The 22,392-nt window shown below is 40.6% G+C and overlaps 1 protein-coding gene across 13 annotated transcripts in view; it reads right to left on the reverse strand.

Annotated features, from left to right (window-relative positions):
• Nucleotides 1-22,392, reverse strand: part of Dmd (dystrophin) — a 2,313,977-nt gene that overhangs the window by 134,638 nt on the left and 2,156,947 nt on the right. For 9 of the 13 annotated variants that reach the window (XM_075957213.1, XM_075957212.1, XM_075957218.1 and 6 more), the window contains one exon: nucleotides 5,097-5,158. In XM_075957213.1, the coding sequence (XP_075813328.1) occupies nucleotides 5,097-5,158 (62 nt within the window). Of the gene's footprint in view, nucleotides 1-5,096; nucleotides 5,159-10,692; nucleotides 10,872-22,392 lie in introns of those variants that run through there. The other 4 variants (XM_075957222.1, XM_075957224.1, XM_075957221.1 and 1 more) reach the window with 1 other exon arrangement.

The raw sequence follows: 22,392 nt of genomic DNA on the forward strand, positions 1-22,392 counted from the left end.
GACATTAAGCTGCTTTATGGGTACTGAGCAGTGAACCTAGGTCCTCAGCCAGAGCAACCACCATTCTTAATTGCTGAGTGATCTGTCCAGCCTTTTATGTACTACATATTATAACTATTTTGAATGTATGGGAGTCTGACAATATTTTCCCTTGTGACTAGGAAATTTGAGTCTCTATGTATAGCCTAAAAAGAGAGGAAATATCCATATTTCTAGCATTTAATGAAAGCCCATGTCAAAAACGGCCATTTTCTATTTATTAAGAGTAAAATAAAATTAATCTTCTTACGTTTCTTTTAAATTAAAGAAAATTAGTACTGGGAGGGATAGGGCTATAATTCAATGGTAGAAAAATTACCTAGTAATTACAAGGTCCTTGACAAAATCTCCAATACCTCCCAAATCATGCTGGTCTTATGTTCTCTAACACTGATTTTTGTTTTTTAGTTTTCTTTGTGCGTGCATGCATGCGTGTGTGAGTGAGTGAGTGTGTGTGTGTGTGTGTGTGTGTGTGTGCGCATGGGCGTGTGTGGGGGTGCTAAAGCATGCGTACATGCGTGTACTCAGGATGGAATACATCTCCTCAGGTACGCTAGGTAAGTAATTACTTTATTGCTGAGCTGCATCCTGTTATTGTTAAAATGTTTAAGCTGGCTTTTTTGTGTGTGATTGGATGGATATGTTTAGAGCCTAAAAATATATGAGACAATCCTCTTGAGCTTATTTACTTGACTAATCCTGCAAGAATCAGACTATCCAAACCAAAGTTACCTATATGTTAGTATGTGTGGTGTTTCTACAGGTTGTGTGTATATATGTTGAACATGTGTGCACATGTATGTATATATGAATAGTTGCTTCTGCTTTTCTATTATGGATTTTCATTGCGTATGGAATTGTAGCTAGAGGGACACTAAAGAATGAGATGGAGTCATCAATGATGAAACAGTTTTAGCTAACTGTCTAAATAATATATGTTCATTGTAGAAAAACGGGAGGAAAGACTTAAACAGAAAATCCCTAGTAACTATTGACTAGCGGTGTCTAACACTCATATCTCGAGTAACATTTTACCTGTCATCACTTAATGCTCATGTGCTCATTTCCAGTCCTTACAAAGGTTTTTCATTTCTGATATCATGCTGCTTAGGTCTGAAGAAGGGGAAATAACTGAAGTGTTTTAATGGCGATACACGGTACACGGATGTATGTTGAACCTTCTTGGGATGCTGAATAATGAGAAAATGGAAACTTCCTTAAAAGTGGGTGTATTGGGGGACATGTAACACTGCATGTGTATGGAGAACCACGGTAAGATGTTTAGAATTAGGGTACAGAAGCGTAAAGACAGTTTTGGCATTTTCACGATGTCACCACAGACGTGTAGTTCAGGCTTGCTTGGGAGGGAAGGCTAGAAGTGGTCTAAAACATGTGGCACAGAAGTCTACACAAGCACTTGTCCTCTCAGGACGGACTACATCTGGAGACTTTGACGGATTCTATCGAGGTCAAAGCAATAACTGAGAACTAGAGGGATAGCTCTTGAAGAAGGAAAAATATAAGCCAATAAGACAGACATTATAATCTGTGAGAAGGGGAGGGGCAATGTTGGCATTAAGTATATAACACACCGCCAGTGCCGAAGGCAAAACCATCGAAATTGATCATTCCATGGGTAAAAGGAATACCTGATGTCTAGGAATATATCTTATCATTTTCAGAAACACCATGATTCGTTCAAAAAGTTTTATTCATGTAATCTGTTCTTTTTTTTTTAAATATTTATTTATTTATTTATTATGTATACAATATTCTGTCTGTGTGTATGTCTGCAGGCCAGTAGAGGGCACCAGACCTCATTACAGATGGTTGTGAGCCACCATGTGGTTGCCGGGAATTGAACTCAGGAACTTTGGAAGAGCAGGCAATGCTCTTAACCACTGAGCCATCTCTCCAGCCCATGTAATCTGTTCTTATGTACAACTGAAAATGTGTATGTATTTATAAGAGGTATGCACTAATCAATATGGCCATACTTTACTAAGAGAATAATAGCATGAGATCAGGGAATTCACTAACATAACACCTTGATCAATTGCTAATACAGTCCCAAATGTTTGTGCACTCCTGATGACTCCGCCTCTGAGCCTGAATTCAACATTTTAAGAAATGTTGAATGTTACTACCATCTGCCATGCAGGTAAACTGCTGGTGTGTCATGTGAGTATGATATAGATGTGTAGGCCCACAATAAATGGAAGATATTATTTGATGCATAATCATTCAGATAAAGAGATGGTTTACTGTGAAAGAAAAGTCTTGAAAGTACTAACTCTAAAAGCTGAAAAACAAATATCAACACTTAGTTCATTAGTAAGATGTTTGTTATTAGGCTCGAAAGAAAACAATTTCACAGGCGTTTAGAATTGAATACAGAGTTATAGAGCTGCATTCTAAATTATATGCAAATCACGCCTCAATAAAGTTGATTTAATAAAAGAGAAACTTTACAATGCATAAACTGCAAAATCACCTGCAAGTATAAAATGGCGTTGCCTTCCAAAGTGGAATAATTAGCCCAAGGTCAAAAGTAATACTAAATATGAAGTATGGATTTATTAACTGTTCAAGCTACTGAGAAAACATTAATATAAAATGTATATATTTTATTATATTTTATCTATATTAGTCACATAAATACATAAATATCTATATTTATATCTATATTAGTCAACCATGTTTGTAATATCTCATTACAGAATAAAAGTGATAGAAAAGAATATGTAATCAAATGTAAATATGGCTACCATATGCTATTTTAACATAAAAAGGTTTTTAATACTGAATCATTCACAGAAAAATACAGAAGTGTGTTTATATGTGTGTGGGGTAGTGGGGATCCAACCAAAGGCTTCACAGATAATATGAATATAGTCTACTACTAAACTACAAGTCCAGTCCAATAAACTTGTTTTTAACTTTTTAAAGCTAGCTTAGTAAATACTAGTTAATTCTAAGGAGCAATTAATAAATTACTTGTTTTTTTAAAAGTTTATCCACAAACTATTAAATATGTTAATTCTATATTTATATATATTTATATTTTAATATATGTGTTTATAATTATTCTATAATTAATATGTTAATTCTATAATTGATTTTTAATTATAATATTACAACTAAAGTTCATGGTAACTCAAGTAGAGTTGTATGTGGGCCCTCTAAATTACACGTGATGTGACATCCAAGTTCTCTACATGTGGCACAAACAATCCAACATAATAATTTGAAATCATTATGGGCCTGAAAATGTAGTGCTTAAAGATGAACTGATCTTAATTTTATTTATTTACTTTAAATTTATACACATAACTACACTGAAATGACATAATATTACTTTAAATGTTTTGGATATTTCTGGCTAGTAGAATAACGGCTGATATTTGGTTCTTCTGTTGTTTTTTATTTGCATTTTCCAGACTTCTTGGAAGAAATTCTGATCATATATATATATATATATATATATATATATATATAATTTATTTTGAGATAAGACACTAAGTAGTTCTGGATGGCCTGAATCTCACTATGTAGACCAGACTGGCTTTTATTCCACAGAGATCTGCCTGCCTTAGAGTGTGTTAGAGACTCTGTCCCTTAGAGAGTTCTTGAAATGTGTGTTTTATCAAGCCCAGCAAAATGCTTTTTGAAAGGTTGTTCTGTGGTTGATGATATCTCATTTATTTCTTAATGCTTCTAGAGCTGCAATTCATCATCCAGTGAGAAGCACGGCAGACATTTCATAGGGGGGATTTCTATCCGACCCCCACTACAAGCTCTACATTCATAGACACAATTTATATGTAAAAAAGCATATGAAAGCTCTGATTCCCGGGGGGGTTATCACATTAACTTCATTTTGCTTTTTGTAGGTGTTTTGTTTCCTTGCTTTGTTTACTAAGACAAGGGGTTTCACTGTGTAGCCTTCACTGGCCTGGAAAGAACTGTGTAGACCAGGCTGGCCTCCAACTCACAGACACCTGCCAGCTTCTGCCTCTCGAGTGCTGGGATTAAATTTGTGCACTAATCGCCATACCCAGTGACCACATTAACTTAAGTCTTCAGCATTACTAGCTTATAATTTCAAGTAAAAGCAGACCTGAAAGTAAAGAATGCATGTTTCTTAAGTCAAACAACATAATAACTAAAAATCCAGCCACATCAGAGAATTCAGTTTTAGATTAATCCCTACAAAGTCAAACAGAAAGAATAAACAATCAAGTACTCGAGAGGGGCATCATTTCTATATTGATATATGCTGTATATCAGGCTGAAGAGATGGCTCAACATTTAAGAGCACTGGGTGACATTTCAGAGGACCCTGTTTGGATTCCCAGCACCCAACTTGATGGCTCCCAAATGTCTGTAACTCCAGTTCCAGAGGATCAGACATGCTTTTCTGTGCTCTTCAGGTAGCATGCACACACAAGCTGCACAGAGATCCATTCAGGCAAAATGCTCACACATGCAAAATAAATAGTCATGAAAAAATCTTTTAAAAATACAAAGTATGAAGGTTTAAATTCATAAATTTAGAACCTGTCAGACTTTCAAATAAAAATCCAATAAACCAACATAGAGAAATCATTGAAAAGATCACAGCGATGACCTGAGAAGCTGTAGGCATTGTGAGCCCTGGAAAGGGGGCAGAAACCACTTTACATAACATCTGTACCTGAGCAAAAGCTATCACTGCTGTTTCACAAGGAAGAAATCGACAGAAGTAAGTTGAAACAGTTTTCTTGATGGTAAAAATGCCCCAAATTGCAAGCGCTTTTCCATTCTCCTAGGCTGCAAACAAAAGTACTATTGACCTTTAGGTCTACTGAATTTGAAAGAATCAGTGATACTGGAAAGTTATTTTTGAAGATGAGAGTGTCTGCTAGCCAGCTGCGACTAGAAAGATGCAGCTGCTTAACCCCGAAGCAATCTCCTGATATGTTTACACAACAAACACCTTGCATGCTACACAGTACCCTTAAAGTAAACTGCCATTTAACCTGAAGGAAACGTGCCCCCCCACCCCGCATCCTTACCTAAAGACTGGTAGAGCTCCGTCATTTTGGGATGGTCCCAACAAGTGGTTTGGGTCTCGTGGCTAAAACAGAAAATATAAAGAGAGACTTTAGAATCTACAATGTGCAAGAGCGAAAGGAAGACAAACGGTTCTATGTCACATTGCTACTTCCAAGGACTTGCAGAGTACTTCAGATCATCTTGCGTGCAGAAAGGCTTCTTTGTTTTCGAAGCGAAAGAGCAATACTAACATGATTAGCTCTAGAATCTGTTTCTTTTTCACACCCGCACATTGAATGCACTACTGTTTTTGACAAATTTGACATTGACCTTGTTATATAATAGGTCAGGACTGCCTCATTTCTCCAACCGTGAACACACACAGAAAGGAAAATGACAATGTCACTCAGCTCCGTCAGTTCCATCAGTACAAATCACCTGATTTCTTCTTTGTTTCCTTGGCCCTCGTTCCAGTACTCTTTCTTTTCCATGGTCAGAGCTCATATCGGTGACAACTGTATTCCATTTCACCTTAAGGCATATCCAGCACCAAGCTAATATATCCATCCCATCATTCTCCCTCCTTTCCATTACTTTTTAAATGCCTTTAGACTCAGCACTCCGCAGAGCACCTCGCTTCCTCCTAGATCTACTTAGACCTCAATGAAGCATTCACACTTCTCCATTTCTTAAAGTGTGGTTGCCTGCTATGAGCTCCTGCCACAAAAGGAACAAAACACCTTTGTTTCTCTTTCAATTACATGAACAAACCCAGGAGAGATAACTACATATACTTTACCTTACTTTGGCCCATCTACATGAATCACCAGAGGATTGTATTTCCTGTTTTCAGAGATTACATGGTAAACTCTGATAGACTAAAATGCAGCCTGGAACAATTATTTCAGCATTCATATGCCGAGCCTCTTTATAATCTTTTAATGGGAAATGTGGGGACCAGAAAGGAAAGAAAGGGCTTAAATCTGGGCATGTCAAGGGGACCAGAAAGGACAGAGGCCCCTCATACAAAAGGAGGAGCTTGGGGAAGCAATAATGTCAAATGAACTCAGTAGAGATTTTGAACTTTGGGCTTTCCAGCGCAGACGTGGTGTAATTTGAGGCAAGTGGACTCACCTGGCAAAGAGGCAGAGGCTTAACTGACATTGAGAACCGGCACATCTGAATACAGGCAATTTGCTACCATGTGGTCCCCGAGTTACCATTCTTTACAATAGAAGATGTGGAAGCTTAAAAATGATCCTTCCCAGAGAGCAGAAACTATATTTGCTTAAAAAGAAGCCAAAACGAGAAACACTTCAAGTAGTTTGATAAATATAATCATAAATATCTTAAAGACATATGGAGATTGCCCAAACAGCACAACTTCAAAGAACATCCTCCCTCTGCGATTTACAGTTCAGTCATTGAGCTGTGAAGGCTACTAGAATCAATTCGCAAGAAAATGTTCACTTGTGAATGGCTCTCACTGCCTTCCAAGTGTGTCCATTTTTGTTTCCCTGTTCTGCGGAGAAAATTCACATGTGAAGTGTGTCAATCAGGGCTATCCGCTGAGGGCATGTAACAGAGTGACATGGAAGTCGTGGGGAGTAAAAAGAGCAAGGGAGGCGGAAGACACTTTAGGAAGGTTTGGGAAAGCCCATGACCACGCTGGTTTATGATGTCGAGAAGGAGTGGGCGGGACTGGTACTTTATATGCACAGCACAAGGAGGCTGCAGCTTGCAGCTTGATGGAAAAAGTGTTGCTTGTTCTCGAGTGATTTGTAGCTCAAAAGTGACTGTGTCTCCCAATTCCATAGACAAGGGCTCCATCCTGAATTCCAGCTTCTTCCCCTTCCAAAGCCCATAGAGATGTGAGCACTAGTGAGAGGAAAAGGGGAAAGATGGAAATGTCCACACAGATGAACCTTACTAGACACACGGTGCAATAACAATGTCCCATTTCCAGGACATTGGGTCGGCTATGACATCTTTAATGGACCTGCAGGAAACTGTCTGGCTAAGCTGATAAACCTGACCAGGCACGGACACACCACCACTCTGAAAAGCAACCATCAGAAACTGATTTCACATAAGAAAAACAGGGCAATGAAATAAACTTGGAGTAAATGGAGTTCTTAAAATAATGAGAACTGTGCAGAGCTTCCAGCAGAACTCCAAAGAGAGAGAGTGCTAACGGGAGCTTATGTATCTATCCTCCATGCTCCATGTCCGGACGAATAAACCAAACAAGACAGGGAGCAAGCTCGTGTTATCAACACACCTACATGTCTCGTCTTTTAATGACAGTCATAGGGCAGGCTAAAAATTATGAAAAGGGTGTTAGAAATTATATTTTACTGCATCAGTGCTCAACAAAATTGGAATTCCCTTTGAGAGAAGACGGTAGACACCGCTGGCCCCATCCCACCCTTCCTGATTTCTCCCGTAGATACTATTCTCCCACCTACCTGAGATTCCAGAGTACCGGAATAAAATAGCGAACCGAACTCCTCAAATAACTCCCCAAATCAACCTTTTAATCTGCCCCCCTTCAACAAACAAACCTTCCCTTTTCAACAACACAAAGTAACTAGAAAAACAGATTTAGATTTCACCTGTGCAGTCTTAGCTTCACTTCAACTGCAAGGCAGTACTGAGAGAAGGAAATGTGGAGGAAAGAGGAATAAGAGGTACGATCAGTCCTCAAAACCAGAAAGATAATCACGTCAACATTTAACACTAATATGTTCAGCAACGTTGCTGAATAAACATCAAATTGAGGGAGAAGAACCAAATATTCACTTCCGTCCATGTGAGAATTTTGTATCTGGGGTAAAAAGCCCTATAGGGACACCGTAAACCTCTTCCCTCAAAAGACAGAAAGACAACAGTAAGCACACATTTGCCTCGCTCAGGTCTATACTCTGTCTTGAAGGACACACTAATTTGGGGGGAGGTAGAGGTAATCAGTTTGAATTTTACAGTTTGTTACTCTGCGACTGTCTTTAAAGAAAAACAACAGAAAATTCTCACCTTCTTCAAGATGAGTAACTCACATTTACCTGGAATATACAGATATATAGTAAAATATGGCCTTCTCTTTACACATCAGGAAAACACTGCCCATATATATACCATCTCCAACAAAAGAGGATATTCTGAAACCTGCTCCCAAGTTATTGAGTACATCTTTGTTCAGCCTTCCTGAGAACAAGGGTGTTCAATATAGACCACAAGTCTTTCTGGACATTAACACTGACACTGACGACACCCACAACCCTGCAAACCTTTCTGAAATCTTTGAAACCTGCTATTGATTTGGGCCCCACAGATTCCAAACCTACGCGTCAGCTACACCTCTCTGAGCAATCCCCGACCTGCCAACCCCCAGCCTACGTGTACAAACCACAAAGAATCTCTCGTTTCCTTTTATTTGACGCTGTGATCAAAATTAAAATACTAAATCACTGGCTATGACAAAAGATCCTAGCAACACCTACTTGTCAATAATCAGAAATGAAAGCATTACTCTACTAAGCATAGGGCTGACCTAATTTCCTACCGAAGAATTTACATCTTCTTTCACCTTGTTTAGTTTCAAGTAGTGTACAAGGTTATTACAACTGCCTTGGAGCTGTGACTGCTGTCAGTGCTAAAATAATCAGACTTACTGGAATTGCTTTTATAGTTTCTTAAAAACAAACATTAGACACATAAAAGTAACAAATATCTAAGGCATTCACTGAGGAAATGGCAGTCACCTAATTAAAGTAAGATTTCTTTTGCAACCACTGTTATTTGGTACTGAAAATATTCTATATTCTTTCCACTATTTCCCAGGGATGAACAATCACTATGCACCATTGTAAAAAAAAAAGTAGCCTTCTCTTGTGTTTTGAGGAGGATTAGGGTTGGCTTCATATATAATCTAGAGCACACTGACACACATACACACACACACACACACACCGAGGGAGAGCTAGGGAGAGAGGGAGGGAGGGAGAGAGAGAGAGAGAGAGAGAGAGAGAGAGAGAGAGAGAGAGAGAGAGAGCTTCCCCCTTTAATCTGGAGACCAGCCTCTTTCTAGAGGAACCTTGGCATTTGTATGTTGAATTGTTGAACTTGGCTAGTGGCTGGAATACTGGCAGGGTAGGGTGGGATGGGAAATATATTTAGAAGTTTCTGCTACTGTGGGGAAGGGACTTCAGTGGCTATGCGTCAATCTGAGCATCAGACATACTATTCTGGTTCCCATTTCTTGTTCTCAGAGATATTTAACATTTTATTCTGTTTGGTTCAACTCAGGGCAAAGATGATGGCCTTGGTGGCTGTTCCAGCTGTTACTTGTCCTCCCAGTTCTATTTGCTTTTCAGGGTTTACCTCCCACCCACCCTCAATGTTGGCCAAGGTAATTTCACTTCAGGGTCGTGGCCAGCACAAGATCAAACAATGACAACGGAAAACAATTCCACGGTGCTCAAGGGTCAGTAACCTTTCATATAACTGAGTTGTCTCATTTGCTCCTCTCGCTTCTTTAGAAGCAAGGGTATCCTCTCTAGAAGGTTTAGGACAAGGAAATAAAAATATCTAAGCAAAAAAAGATGATGGGGTGACAAGGACAGACAGGGGGAGTAAGCTCAGGGACGAGGAAGAGCATATTGGTATAGAAAAAAAAAGAATGTAGATTTCACTTAAAGACTAGTTTGTTACTTAAACCAGAAGATGGATTTTTCTTTGATATTAAATCAGTTTATAATAACACTGCGCTCCCTTAGACAATTAAACCCCTTCAATTTCAGTTGCAAACTTAACTTCAAATTAATTGAGATAAGCATTGTCTTGTCCTTTCCATTGTGATAAGATTAAGAATGACAAACTTTGCTTATAGACACCCTGGAGAAGCAGAAAAGTCGCCATGAAATGACTCCACTCTGAACCTCAACAGAAGTCCAAGAAATAAACAAATAATTATAATAGTAATTAAATAAAAACGCCAACCCCCTCAAGCCTCTCTCTTCTCTCGGTCAATACCTTGACTTTCTAGGCTTTAATTGTTCTTGTTTTCTTTATTTCTCCAAGTCCTGAAACATGGAATAAGCACAAGAGAAAACACAGCGAGGGAAATGTCAGTTGGAATCCTCGGAAGAAATCAGGCAGAAAGTTGACCTTTTGGCACTTAGCAGTGCAATGCAAGGTAGAACCGCGAGCGCCCCTTCCTCCTGCCAGGTCCAAAGGCGATTTGGGGGAACAGCCCGCCTAGTTCATGTCCACACCGGCAGCTCCGGAAAGGAGCAAAAAGCTCCCGGAGCCCGATCCCCACGGGAGGAGCGGTCTGTCCCTCTCTGGGCAAAGGGAGAAATCCGCTTTAGTTCTCCGAGCCTGTCCCAGCAGCCAGGAAGGAGCTGAGTAGCGAGCACTGGCGCCGGGGTGGAAGCCTGGGGGACGCACCTGCAGAGGCTCCCAAGTCGGGTGGGAGAGCTGCCCCGATGTCTGGGTCTAGCCTATACCAGCCACCACCGCCTCTGGTCCAAGTTTTGCCTTCTCCTGGCAGCAGCTCGTGCCACAAGTGCACGAATTGAGGGGACAGGAGGGGGTCGGGGGGCACGAACCACTTACCCTTTGAGATGTTCCCTCATGGTTGTAAGGGTTTCACAGACAGACAGGGGCGGGAGCTTAGCGTGGAGGAGTAAGCTTGCCCAAGCCGCCGGGCTCCCCAAAAGTCGAGCGCCGCCGCCCAGGATCGCAGCCGAAAGCACTGCGGAGGAGCCCGGCTGGCTGGCGGGCTGGCGGGCGGGCCGGACGGGGAGGGGAGGTGGGGGGGGGGGAGCTGTGCTCAGACGGGGCGGGGCCGCGCAGGGCTCCGCCCCCACCTAAGGACCTGGGAACCTGGACAGCCAGGGACTGTGAGCGCTTTCAAAACAGACTAGAAAAAGAGAGCACGAAAAGAAACTAAGAAGGATATGAACAAAGACCGAAAGGAGTTGAAGGTAGACCCGGGAACCTGGAAGCCACACGTCCTCTTGCCAGCATCCCCTTAAAAATCCTCTGGCAAGAAAACTTGTTGCCTAAATAAATGACCTAGGTGCAAATGACCTCATCGCAGATAATTAGTGTGTGGGCTTGGAGTTTTCCTTTTAGAAAATGAAAGAAAAAAAATAATTATCACATGAGAACGTATTCACCTCACTCTTCCACCCCTTCATCAGTAGAAAATTAAAGGGATGGGGCAGAAAAACATAAAATCCAAACTTAACCTACTGAATTATTTTTTTTTAATGAAATGGGGTCTCTCACATAGTTCTCACTGTCTGAAAATTCACTTCGTAGACCACGCTGGCCCCGAACACACAGAGAGCCGCCTGCTTTTTTCTCCTGAGCGCTAGCATTAAAGGTGTGCATTACGATGCCTGGCTACACTGGATCCTTAAGAAACGTTTCTGTTGGTGATACAGCATTGGTTCTCAAAATGTATGTCTAGGACTAACAACAGTTCCACCATCATCTACAGAGTTCTTAGAAATGGAAGAAAAAAAAACAGGGCCCCAACCTGGATCTACCAAATCAAACACTGAGCACACTAAAGTTGGAGAGGCACCGATACAGATTCACAGGACAGTGGTTTGTCTTGATGTATTAGGAAAATTCTGAAAGGATAGCTTTTCCAGTATAGCACTGGATTGGAAAAGACATTAGGCCTGATGGCCCAGTGTGACTCGTATCAGAAGCTGCAATAGGAAGAAGGTACAGTTTAACTACACACAACTGTTTTGAGCTTGGAAACATTCCCAACAAAAGAAAGTCTTCATTAGCACAAGAATTTTCCACAATCTCCATATCTTCATATTTTAGACTCGGAGGAGTTACTCTGTGTTTTCATTGTTTCTCTTTGTTCCTTTCTTGGCCGTTTTCTTTTTATCTTTCAACCATTTATTTTTCGCTCTTCTGGTGAGTTCATCTACTTAAGTCTACACTTTAAATATATTCTTTTTTATTATTTTAAAAATCTTCTTGCCTCCCCCTCTACATTTTTACTTAGATTCTTTGAAGTGAAAGGACCGGCAGCATCAATTTCTGCGTCTTGGTATGCCACAACACAGCAAGGAGGCAGAAAGGAGAAATGAAATTTGAGGTGTCTTTATTACCTTTGACAAAACAGATAAAAATATTGACGTTATCACTAAAACTATGTGCCTGTAGGTAAGATGGGTGTTGCTATTTTAAAACAAACATGGTACTTCTGGCATTTCCCTTCAAGGACTAGGGCGGCCTTTGCAGTACTGTAGCAGCTTGAGCTAGTGAATTGAAGGGGTGCTGCTGGTGCAGCCAGGGGAGGGCATACTCAGACTTATTTTGGGGTGAGGGTGTCCCTAGTCTAGAAGTAGATTCCAGGTCTGCCTCCTCTATCTTTCTCTGGGGTGGAGGGATTAGTTGCCTTTGATGAGAAAGTAGTAGCTTTTGCGGTAAATCATTCAGAGTAATCGTTATGTCGATGCTGGATATCACTTAAATATTGTTTACTGTAAGGAGAAGATACAAACAGCACAGCACGGACACTTGTAAATATTAGAAATCAATCGCCTAAAGATCTGCAACCCCTGTGTGATGAGGCTCACTGTCAGTCCTTTTTCTTTGTGTTTTGTTGCCGGCTTGCTGGTTTTACATTCTAGTGAACTGCTCAATATTCAGGAATTCTGCTGTTTCTCTAAACTCTAAATGTGAAAGTCTATTTTCCCACTATCCAATTAGAGAACTACTAAGAATGAATTGTCAGGGAAAAGAAAAAGAATGGAAAACAGAATCACTATTCAGAATTTTTAAAAATTTGACAGATGGCAATTCTCAAAAATATAGCATTAAGTCCTTTTTTAGACTTGAGTTATAAGTACTTAAGCACTGCTTCCAAATCTTGATACCATTTTAGAAAATACTGAAAGTATTATTAAGGAATGACATGGGCATCACACTGTTTTGTTGTTGATTTCAGCCATATTAAGAGTTTTGATTAATAAGTAAAGGTATTTTTTTAAAGCACAGAGTTGCCTGATTTTCATTCCATGTGTAAATTACATAGTGCTATTTTGTATATATATATATATATATATATATATATATATATGTGTGTGTGTGTGTGTGTGTGTGTGTGTGTGTGTGTGTGCGCACGCGCGCGCGCACATATGTGTACATATGGTTTATTTAGAGTAGCTGTTTTACATTATTCTTAATTTTGTGTGGCATGGGGAATTGAACCCATAATTGCCACTAAGCTATGTCACAATTTTCCATATTATTATCACCGTTATTATTGTTATTTTGTTTTGATTTGAACCACAGACCAGAAAGGGATGCAAAGTTGAGAAAAAAAATCAATTTGAAAACCTGACTACAGGTCCTGCCATGAATGAGCTCTTTGCCTCGCCCTCCTAATCAGAACATGGTGGTGCAAGAGCTGGAATTAGCAAGCCTGTTCCTAAGAGTTATGAGACTGGCTATTCTGTTGCACTGCACAGACAGAGCCTCTCTTATCATGAAAAACGTCTGTGTTTCCTTTAGTGTGCTCACAAGCAAGCTCGCTGATAGATGAGAGCAAAGACGAGTGAACTTGGGAGAAATATCAGGAAAAAGGGAATGAGACACGAAGGGGTCAAGAAGGTGATTCAGCAAACATTCCCATAACTAAATCACATTGGTCTTTGGATCACTTAAACTTGGCTTGCACCTCCGAAAAGCTAGTTCTATAGCCTAAGAGATTGGGCTTATTCCCCTATTCTCTGCTCTGCTCAGTGCCCCTAGGAAGCTGAACCTCTGGGGAATCAGGCTCTCTTGCCCTTTGATTTCCGCTCACTTTCAACCAGTGGGAGGCAGTGATGAAAGGCCCGTGGAAGAAGATGAAAGGGAAGAGAGCAAGTGATAGCTAGGTATTTATTTCTCCAGCTCCCTCCTGCCGACCCGTGGCCTAGAAGTATCTAGGTTCTTTGACTTGCAGCCTCATTGGGCAATCTTTCCCTTCAGGCCCAGCATTATGCAGGTGCCCCAAGCCATTCCTTCCCTTTGTACCCTTACACAATTTTATCATTCCTTTTTATGTCCACCTTGCCCAAATCTTTGAAGTAGGTTTTTCATTATACTGTCTTCAGGTACCCACGTCGAGTGTACCGTGTTTCTTTTTGAATGCTTCCCAGCCCAAGCCACCTTCTAGAGCGATGGATTGGACACTGAGGGTCAGATAGACAGCAAAACACAGTTTTACCCCATGGGGTGGAAAAGCAGACTAAACAATCACTGGACAAAGGTTCTTATAAAGCTCCTATTAAGCCCACAAAAAGTCACATCAAAATCAAACTGATAATAGGAATAGGTGCAAAGGAAAATAAACTCAATTCTTTTCAAGAGCCTTGGTGGTCTACTTGCCTTCAGGAGGGAATGGCAACACAGGACTTACAAAAGAAAATATGGCAGGACTGCTGAAAAAAAACCTAGAGTTGATCTGCACTTGAAAGGTATGGGAACCTTCCAAAAGAGGGAGGAGTGTGGCTACAAACGTGGCTTTCTCGCTCCAGGATTGCTGTGATGACTGAATCAGAAGACAAACTGGAGTTAGGCCAGCAGGTACAAGGTTACTGCAGTATAAGGGGGATCTGAGGGAACCGCACTAGTGTCTGAGGAATAAGAAATTCTAATATAGTTGACAGTAAAAGATCCCCGACTGACTGGATGTGCACACAGAGAAGAAAGAAAGAAGATAGCAGTCCTAAACTCACCAGCCTCACAGGAGGAATATTCCCCACACCACCACCAAGATATTCTTACATTCTAATTTAACTGTTCCTGGGCATTGGTATTTTTAAGGCTCTCTGGGAGAATCTAACATATAACCAGGGATAAGGCCTTGTCTTAGGGTTCTATTGCTGTAAAGAGACACCGTGTGGTAATGGTAACTCTTACAACAGGAAGCATTTCCTTGGGCTGGCTTACAGCTCCAGAGGTCTAGTCCATTATCAACATGGCAGAAGCAGACAGCATGGCAGAATGCAGGCACAAATGTTGCTGGAGAAGTAGGTGAGAGGCCAAAACTCTAAGCTTGGTATGAGCCTTTGAAACCTCAAGCCCACCCCTCACTGACACACTTCCTCCAAACAATGGTACCCCTCCTAACTGTTCTACTCCTCAATTAGTGCCACTCCCTCGTGACTAAGCACTCAGGTATATGAGCCTCTGGGTGCTACTGTTATTCATACCACCACAGGCTTCCTATCCAAAGGTGGATCCAAAACTGGATGGATAACAGTCACCAAACAAGAAATGTCACAGCAGGCTGGGGGGGGGGGCAGGAGAGATGATAAGTTACATACCTCCCACAACGAGGTAAATGAAGATAGTTGTATGGTGTAAAGAGTAAGTGTACCTCGGAGTTAGTTGTTGACCCTTTCAATTTGGGGCTTAGATGGATAATCATTTGGATTGGAGTTACACTTCAAAAATGTCAGTATTGTAGGAATATTAGGTTTAGACATAACCATTTGGTGGCAAGTGTGAAGGGCCAAGTACAGAAGCCAGGCTTCTCGAATATTCGACAAGTACATTCTAAGTTTTTTATTAACCTTTCTAGGCTACTTGTAATTTATTTTCAATGTTACTCCAATGTTAGCAGGGTAAAAGTGATTGGTAGCATACGAAAATGACAACAAATGGGTTTACAGGACAGTCACCAGGAAGGTGGCCCTAAGGAACATCACCAGTCCCTGAGAGTCAGCTTGCTCTAAGAGTCCTTGTGTGAATTTTATTTGCTGCAGCCGACGTTAAATCTGGTCTGTATCATTTTGTAAAAACCCATTCAGAGGATAGGTATTGCTTCAAGTAAGTAATGCATATCTTATAGTAAAATGTCAACACTTGTATAATCCAGTAAACGTACAATATCTCGATGTTTCTCTTTGCACGGTGTAAGCTCTAGCCAGAGACCATGAATCAGACTTCTAACAAATGCTTACGATAACGGTGAATCACTGCCACTTAGGGCAAATGTGATGGTGTCCTAATTAAAATACGTCTAACAATGCCTCTAGATCATTGTTAAACCATCAGCAGCAACTCTGCAAGCTCTTCTTTCAGACCCAGAGCACATCATCCTCCCACAAAAGCTGATTTTTCTCCCCCAGGCCTTTCCTTTGCAGGGAGGCAGAATAAGCCAGGCTGCAGAAAGTTTTCAGAGGCGGCTGCCAGCTACACCAGAGATTTCACCAGACAGGTTCTAGATAAAGTCGAACTCTCCTTCAATTGCAAGCAGTTTTCACTTAATACGATTCCTCAAAGCTTCACAGAGCCACTGATATCAAGCTGAACATCTAAAAAGATGTGAAGTTTAGCATCTTCACTAAAATAGAGGCACACTTCATTAACCTCAGAGGCCGGTAGTCGCTTAGTGGGAAAGAATCGGTGTGCCTATTAGCCTGGAAGCTATAGCACTACCAGGCTTACACCAACTACATTACCTGCTAAAAATGGAGAGCTGATTAAGGTGGTTCAAGTGTATCTGCTACAACATTCCTGGTCCACCTTAACAGCTCAGAGCTGTAACTATTTGTCTGCCTTTTCCAAGCTGATTGTGCCAAATAGCAGGAATTTCAAAACTAGGCAGAAATTCTGACACTCTGCATAATCTCTCTTCCTCTTCAGCTACAAATAAGGCTTTGTATTCGATTAGACGCACAGCAGGTGAAAACCCCAATTAGTGAATTCATTCTGGGACCTCTCTACCTTCCTCCCACACACAACCAGACTTTGGAAAAACAATAGGGGTTGTGATAGTCTTTTCTCAAATCATAAATTAACCCTTAGATCTACCCGATGAAGAAGAATTATTATTGCAAAAGGTTGATTAGTTTTTTTCTTCTTGACTTCACAGTTGGGGTTAGACACAATTTTGCTTTACCAGAATTGACTGTTTTTTTCCACAAATGTGCTCAGATTTTCAGATCAATCCAGAAATTGCAGGGTTTTTTCTTCCTAACTGAAAACTCAGAGTGCCAATATTATCTAAAGAATGATTGATGAATAGTCTGCTACAAGAGAGAATTACTTTTAAGCTAGATTCTTATTGTGGTATATTTGTGATGAGAAATATTAAATTTTAGTGTAAGCAGTAGTACACTTTGGCCTAAAGAAATACACAAAATCTATATGTCATACTTTGTAAATATTTATTTGTCAAAAAAATCGTCATTGAGCAAGGAGAGAGGTTTTGTTTGAACATGCAAAAATTGACACAGCTTTAGGTTTTAGAGTGATTTACTTATACTTTGTCAATTGCTTTTTTGGAAATAATTCACGACGGTTTTTATTTATGAGCAGATGATTTAAAGAGAGCAGCTTTATCTCTTCTAATTGTTTTTGCACTATCACTGTTCTTGAAACAAGTCTTGGGACTTATTATCCACAAGAAAATACTGCACATATATCAAATAGCAATCCAGCTTTTACAAGCACTCATCTGTTGCCGTCAGTGGCTCATTTCATTCCGAGGCTTCTTAATTAAAATGCAAAGCTCTTCGTACATGCCTTCCTATATTCCCCTTTTCTGAAAATTCTCAAATTTCATAAAAAATGTTAAATGACAACCTAAGCATAATTAATACTTATGATTTGGTTCTTGAGATTGGGCAAACAAAGGAATTGCCAGCCAATTAAGTGAACAAGAAAGTCATCTTAAATTGAAACAGATAAGACACAATAGTACGGATGAAGACACAATTTTTTCCCTTTAAGATGCATATCTCCAAGCATTATGTCTTATCAAAAGCAGCTTTCTTAATGCAGAGCAAGTGTAGCTGCTTTTGACTCTCTATGCATCAAGATGCAGAGCAGAGACCAGGCCAAATTTGCCCCTTCAGAGCTACCCACTCAACACTTGCTAGGTGAGTAATTTAGCCACTTAGGGGACATTCGTTAACTGCTCTGTAAAAACACGGATGCTATTGAACAGGAACCGATTATGGGTCAAAATCACACAATGACTCAGAAGCCTGGGGACTACTGCGTTGATGGAAAGTGGCCTGCTGCACAGGTGTGACACCTCGGAAGCCAATCTGCTATGTTCAAGTCTACAGCTTCAAAAAAAAAAAAATGACGGGCCTGCTCCAAGTGCCCCTCAATCCTTCCTCCTCCGTTGTTTACAAAAGGAGCCTGTCTTCCTTGCTTGTTCGCTTGTGGTGTCATTACGGTTTGGATGTGACAGAAAACTAGGTGGGGTGATGCATACCTATAACCCCGTTTACTCTCGAGAGGCGGAAGCAGCAAAACTATCAGCTCACGGCCAGCTTGGTCTACAAAGTCAGCCTCTGTTTGAACATAGAACACCACAGAATAAAAATAGATTCAGTGTACTCACTTTAGCTTTTCGTCTTAGATTGTGATAGGGAGGAAAATGAGAGGCCCGAGTGGCTCAGGCCCTCCTCTCTCAGCAGTTTACAGAAGGACACTTTCTTGTTTTGTTTTGCCTTAGTAGGCATGCCAGTTCTTGGGAGGGAGGCCTAGACAGGAGAACTGTGAACTTAGGAAAATCCTGTACCAGTCAGTGAACTCAAGGTCATCCTGCAACAGATAATGAGACCTTGTCTGCAGCAACTACCTCCAGGACAAGGTAGAGTGAGTAAGGAGACAATTCCTTACAAGACAAATTCATACTCACAGCCTAAAATATGCAGAACCTTTTACAATATTTGCTATTGTTCTTTTGGTATAAGTGTTAAACCACGAATATTATTCAGATGTGTTTTAAGAAAAAGGTGTATCCAGGTTCGTGTTTTCAGATAGCAGGATTCTGAGAGAGACAGTGAATACTGATTTGGGAGATAACAGTGGGAGAAAAGGCGGTCTTTGATGGAGGCCTCTTGTTGGCAGGTGTTTTTTTTATTTTTTAAAATTTATTCTTCCCTCATATATTTCATCTGACAGAACTTTCCCCTCCCTCCTTTCCACTTAGTCCCCTCCCTGCTTGCCCCCCCCCTACATCCACTCCTCCTCCTTTCCCTTCAGAACGTGGCAGACTTTTTAGGGCTAACAACCAAATATGCCACATCAAGTTACAAAAAGATTAGGCACCTCCCCTCTTACTAAGGCTGGACAAGGCAACCTAGTAGGAAGAACTGGTCTCAAAAGCAGGAGAAAGAGTCAAAGACAGCCCTGCTCCCATGGAGTCCCACAAGAACACCGAGTTACACAACTGTAACTTGCAAGGGGCCTGGGTCAGTTCCATGCAACTCCCTGATGGGCAGTTCAGAGTCTGTGAGCTCCTAGGAGTCCAGGTTAGTTGATTTTGTGGTCCATGTTCTTGCGGTGCCCTTGGCCCCTCTGGCTCCTACAATCCTTCCTCCCCATATTCAGCAGGATTCCCAGAGCTCTGCCTAATGTTTGGCTGTGGGTCTCTGCATCTGTTTCTCTTGGTTGTGGGATGAAGCCTCCCTGATGACAATTATGCTAGGTTCCTGTCTACGAGTATAGCAGAGTATCATTAGGAAACATTTCCTTAATTATTATTTTTTTTTGCCAGTTGTGTTTGGTTCTATCTTAGGGCTCTAGGCTATCAAGCCTCTGGGTCCTCACACACACACCCCCCCCCCCCCCGCTCCTGACAGTACCAGGGCTGAGTCCTCACTGTCTAAGTCTCCAATCTGTACCAGTCATTGGTTGGGGTGGCAGGTTTTGAATGGACTGCCTATGGGAGGAATTCCACAGACAATCAGACAACAATGAAAAAGGAAATGGATAGATTACAGGTTCACTTCAGTAGTAGAGCTCTTGTCTAGCATGTATGAGGTCCTGTGTCCTTTTCCTACAACTGAAAAAGAAATTGTGTGTGTGTGTGTGTGTGTGTATAAAACAACTTTACCTGTTCATCATATATCAGTGGCTAAATCTTGAACTCAAACACTGACTCATTTGTCAGGATTTTTTAAAAATTAGCATTTATTTGCTTGTATGTGTGCCTGTGTACAAGCCATAGTAGAAATGTGATAGTCAAATTACAGCCAACAGGAGGCAGTTCTCTCCGTCTACCATGACTTCAGGATGGAATTCAGTTCATCAGGCCAAAGCAAGTGACTGTACCTGTTGCCAGCACAGGAAAACAATTTAAATACAAAAAGAAAATATGACTGCTATGAATTTTTATTTTTCCACCATTTCTAAGAAAATATTTAAAGAGCTCACCCCCAGAGTAAATTTCTCTGTTAAATATCTTCCAATGGGAATTTCTTTAAATGGTGGCAATAATGGTATATTTATAAAATACTTGTCATGTATCTTCTTTGATTGTTCAAACTCTTCTTGTTGTTCTTTAGTGTTTGTGTAAGCTGGGGGTACTAGAAACCTGGTGTTGAAATATAAAAAAAATGATTCTATAATGTTATCAGATTCTTCTACTATGGGGATTTAATGGGAGTAAGGTCTTATCTTTAGTAAGTTTACAATCTACTTGGGGGAAGGGGTGGGATAAAGATACATATGACCAAACATAATATCAGTGAAATTAAGATAATTTCAGAAATTAAGAAGAAAATTGATATCAAAGTTAAAGGGGAAAAATGATCACTTTGACCCCTTGAAGATCACGAACTAGCCTATGGTTGGAGTTGGCAGGTTGACTCAGTGGACAAAAGCACTTCCTACCAAGCCTGATGATTTCAGTTCTCTCCCTGAAACCCATGATAGAAAGACAAATCAACTTGGAAGAGTTTCTCCTAATGTCCACATGTTGTGGTATGTGGTATACTACACACACACAAGCACATACACAATAACAATAGTAATATTAATAATAAAGAACCAGGTATTTTGTTAGTGCATAAAGAGCTAAGCAAGGGGGAAGGCTGTAGGGATGGTTCAGTGCTCAAGACTAAGGATCAGTTCCCAGCACTGACATGGTGGCTTACAGTTATCTGTAACTCCAGTTTCAAGGGATCTGCTGGCCTCTTCCAGCCTCCAAGTGTATCAGAAATGCCCACAATGTAGATTTGTACATGCAGGCAATGCACCCGCATGTGTAAAGAAATCTTTCACTAAACCGAAGGGAAACCTCTTAAGCTGATTCTCCAAGCTAATAACTCACATTAATAATTTGGAAGGCATGGGTTTTTAGAACATACTGCTGTGCTATAATATTCGTTTATGTTTTGTAGAAACTCAAAAATTATTGGGAAATATTAAACTTTATGACTTGAGAAAACTAGTTGACAGAATATCCTAATAGTTCCCATTAGGATACCAAATCATTTTGTGTGTCTGAGAGAGCGAGCTGAGATCTCACTCTGCCAGTCTCGATTTCAATCTGAAGAATTCTCCTATAGGCTGGCACTAGTGCATGCCATGTTATCCAGTTTTTCCATCATGCTCTTGAGTTGAGACCAAGATCACCTTACTACAGAAATCTAGGTCTTCATAGTTTGACCTAATGCTATTTTTTAGAAGGTAGCTGACAAAGAATGGAAGCTTCTTCTTATATGATACACATAGCAGAGACTGGTAGGACTTGGATAGTTAGAATGTCGTCTTCTTCAAATAGGATTAAATTGTGGGTGAGAAGAGATCGGGATGAAAAAGTGAATAGGGGCTGGAGAGATAGCTCAGAACATTAGAGCACTTGATGCTTTTACAGAAGACCTATGTTCTATTCCTAGCACCCACATTGTGGCTCGTGACTGTATGTAACCCGAATTTCAGTAGATCAGATGACTTGTTTTGACTTCTGTGGGCACCAGGCACACATGATAATGCACATACATACATGCAGGTTCATGCACCTGAAATAAAACAAATCCATTTAAAATAATTTAAAAAGGAAACAGGTTAAAATGGAAATGTGTGCCCAGCAGGCTATTCCAGCAGAGCCAGTTAAGAGGGGATTGAAGGGGCAGGGTACTAGAGAGATGGCTCAGTGGTTAAGAGCACTGACGGCTCTTGTAGAGGACTCAGTTCAATCCTGAGCATCCACATGACAGCACAGAGCTGCCTGTAACGTCAGTTCCAGGGAATCTGAGGCCCTTTGCTGACATCCACAGAGACTGGGCCCACCTATGGTGTGCAGACATACATGCATATAACAAATCCATATAATATTCATATTAATATAATGAAACTAAAATATCTTTAAAAGAAAGAAAGATCAAATCCTGAACTAAGTGTTTTGAATTCAAAATTGGTGGAAAGGTGTACTACGAAACAGATAATATAATTAAATAACTGCTACTTTTCAACTGATTGGATGTATGATAACGGAGAGAGAAAAGTCTAGGAAATTTTTTTTTCTTGAGACTGGATCTTACT

Source organism: Microtus pennsylvanicus, chromosome X (genome assembly GCF_037038515.1).
Source record: "Microtus pennsylvanicus isolate mMicPen1 chromosome X, mMicPen1.hap1, whole genome shotgun sequence".
Classification (NCBI taxonomy): domain Eukaryota; kingdom Metazoa; phylum Chordata; class Mammalia; order Rodentia; family Cricetidae; genus Microtus; species Microtus pennsylvanicus.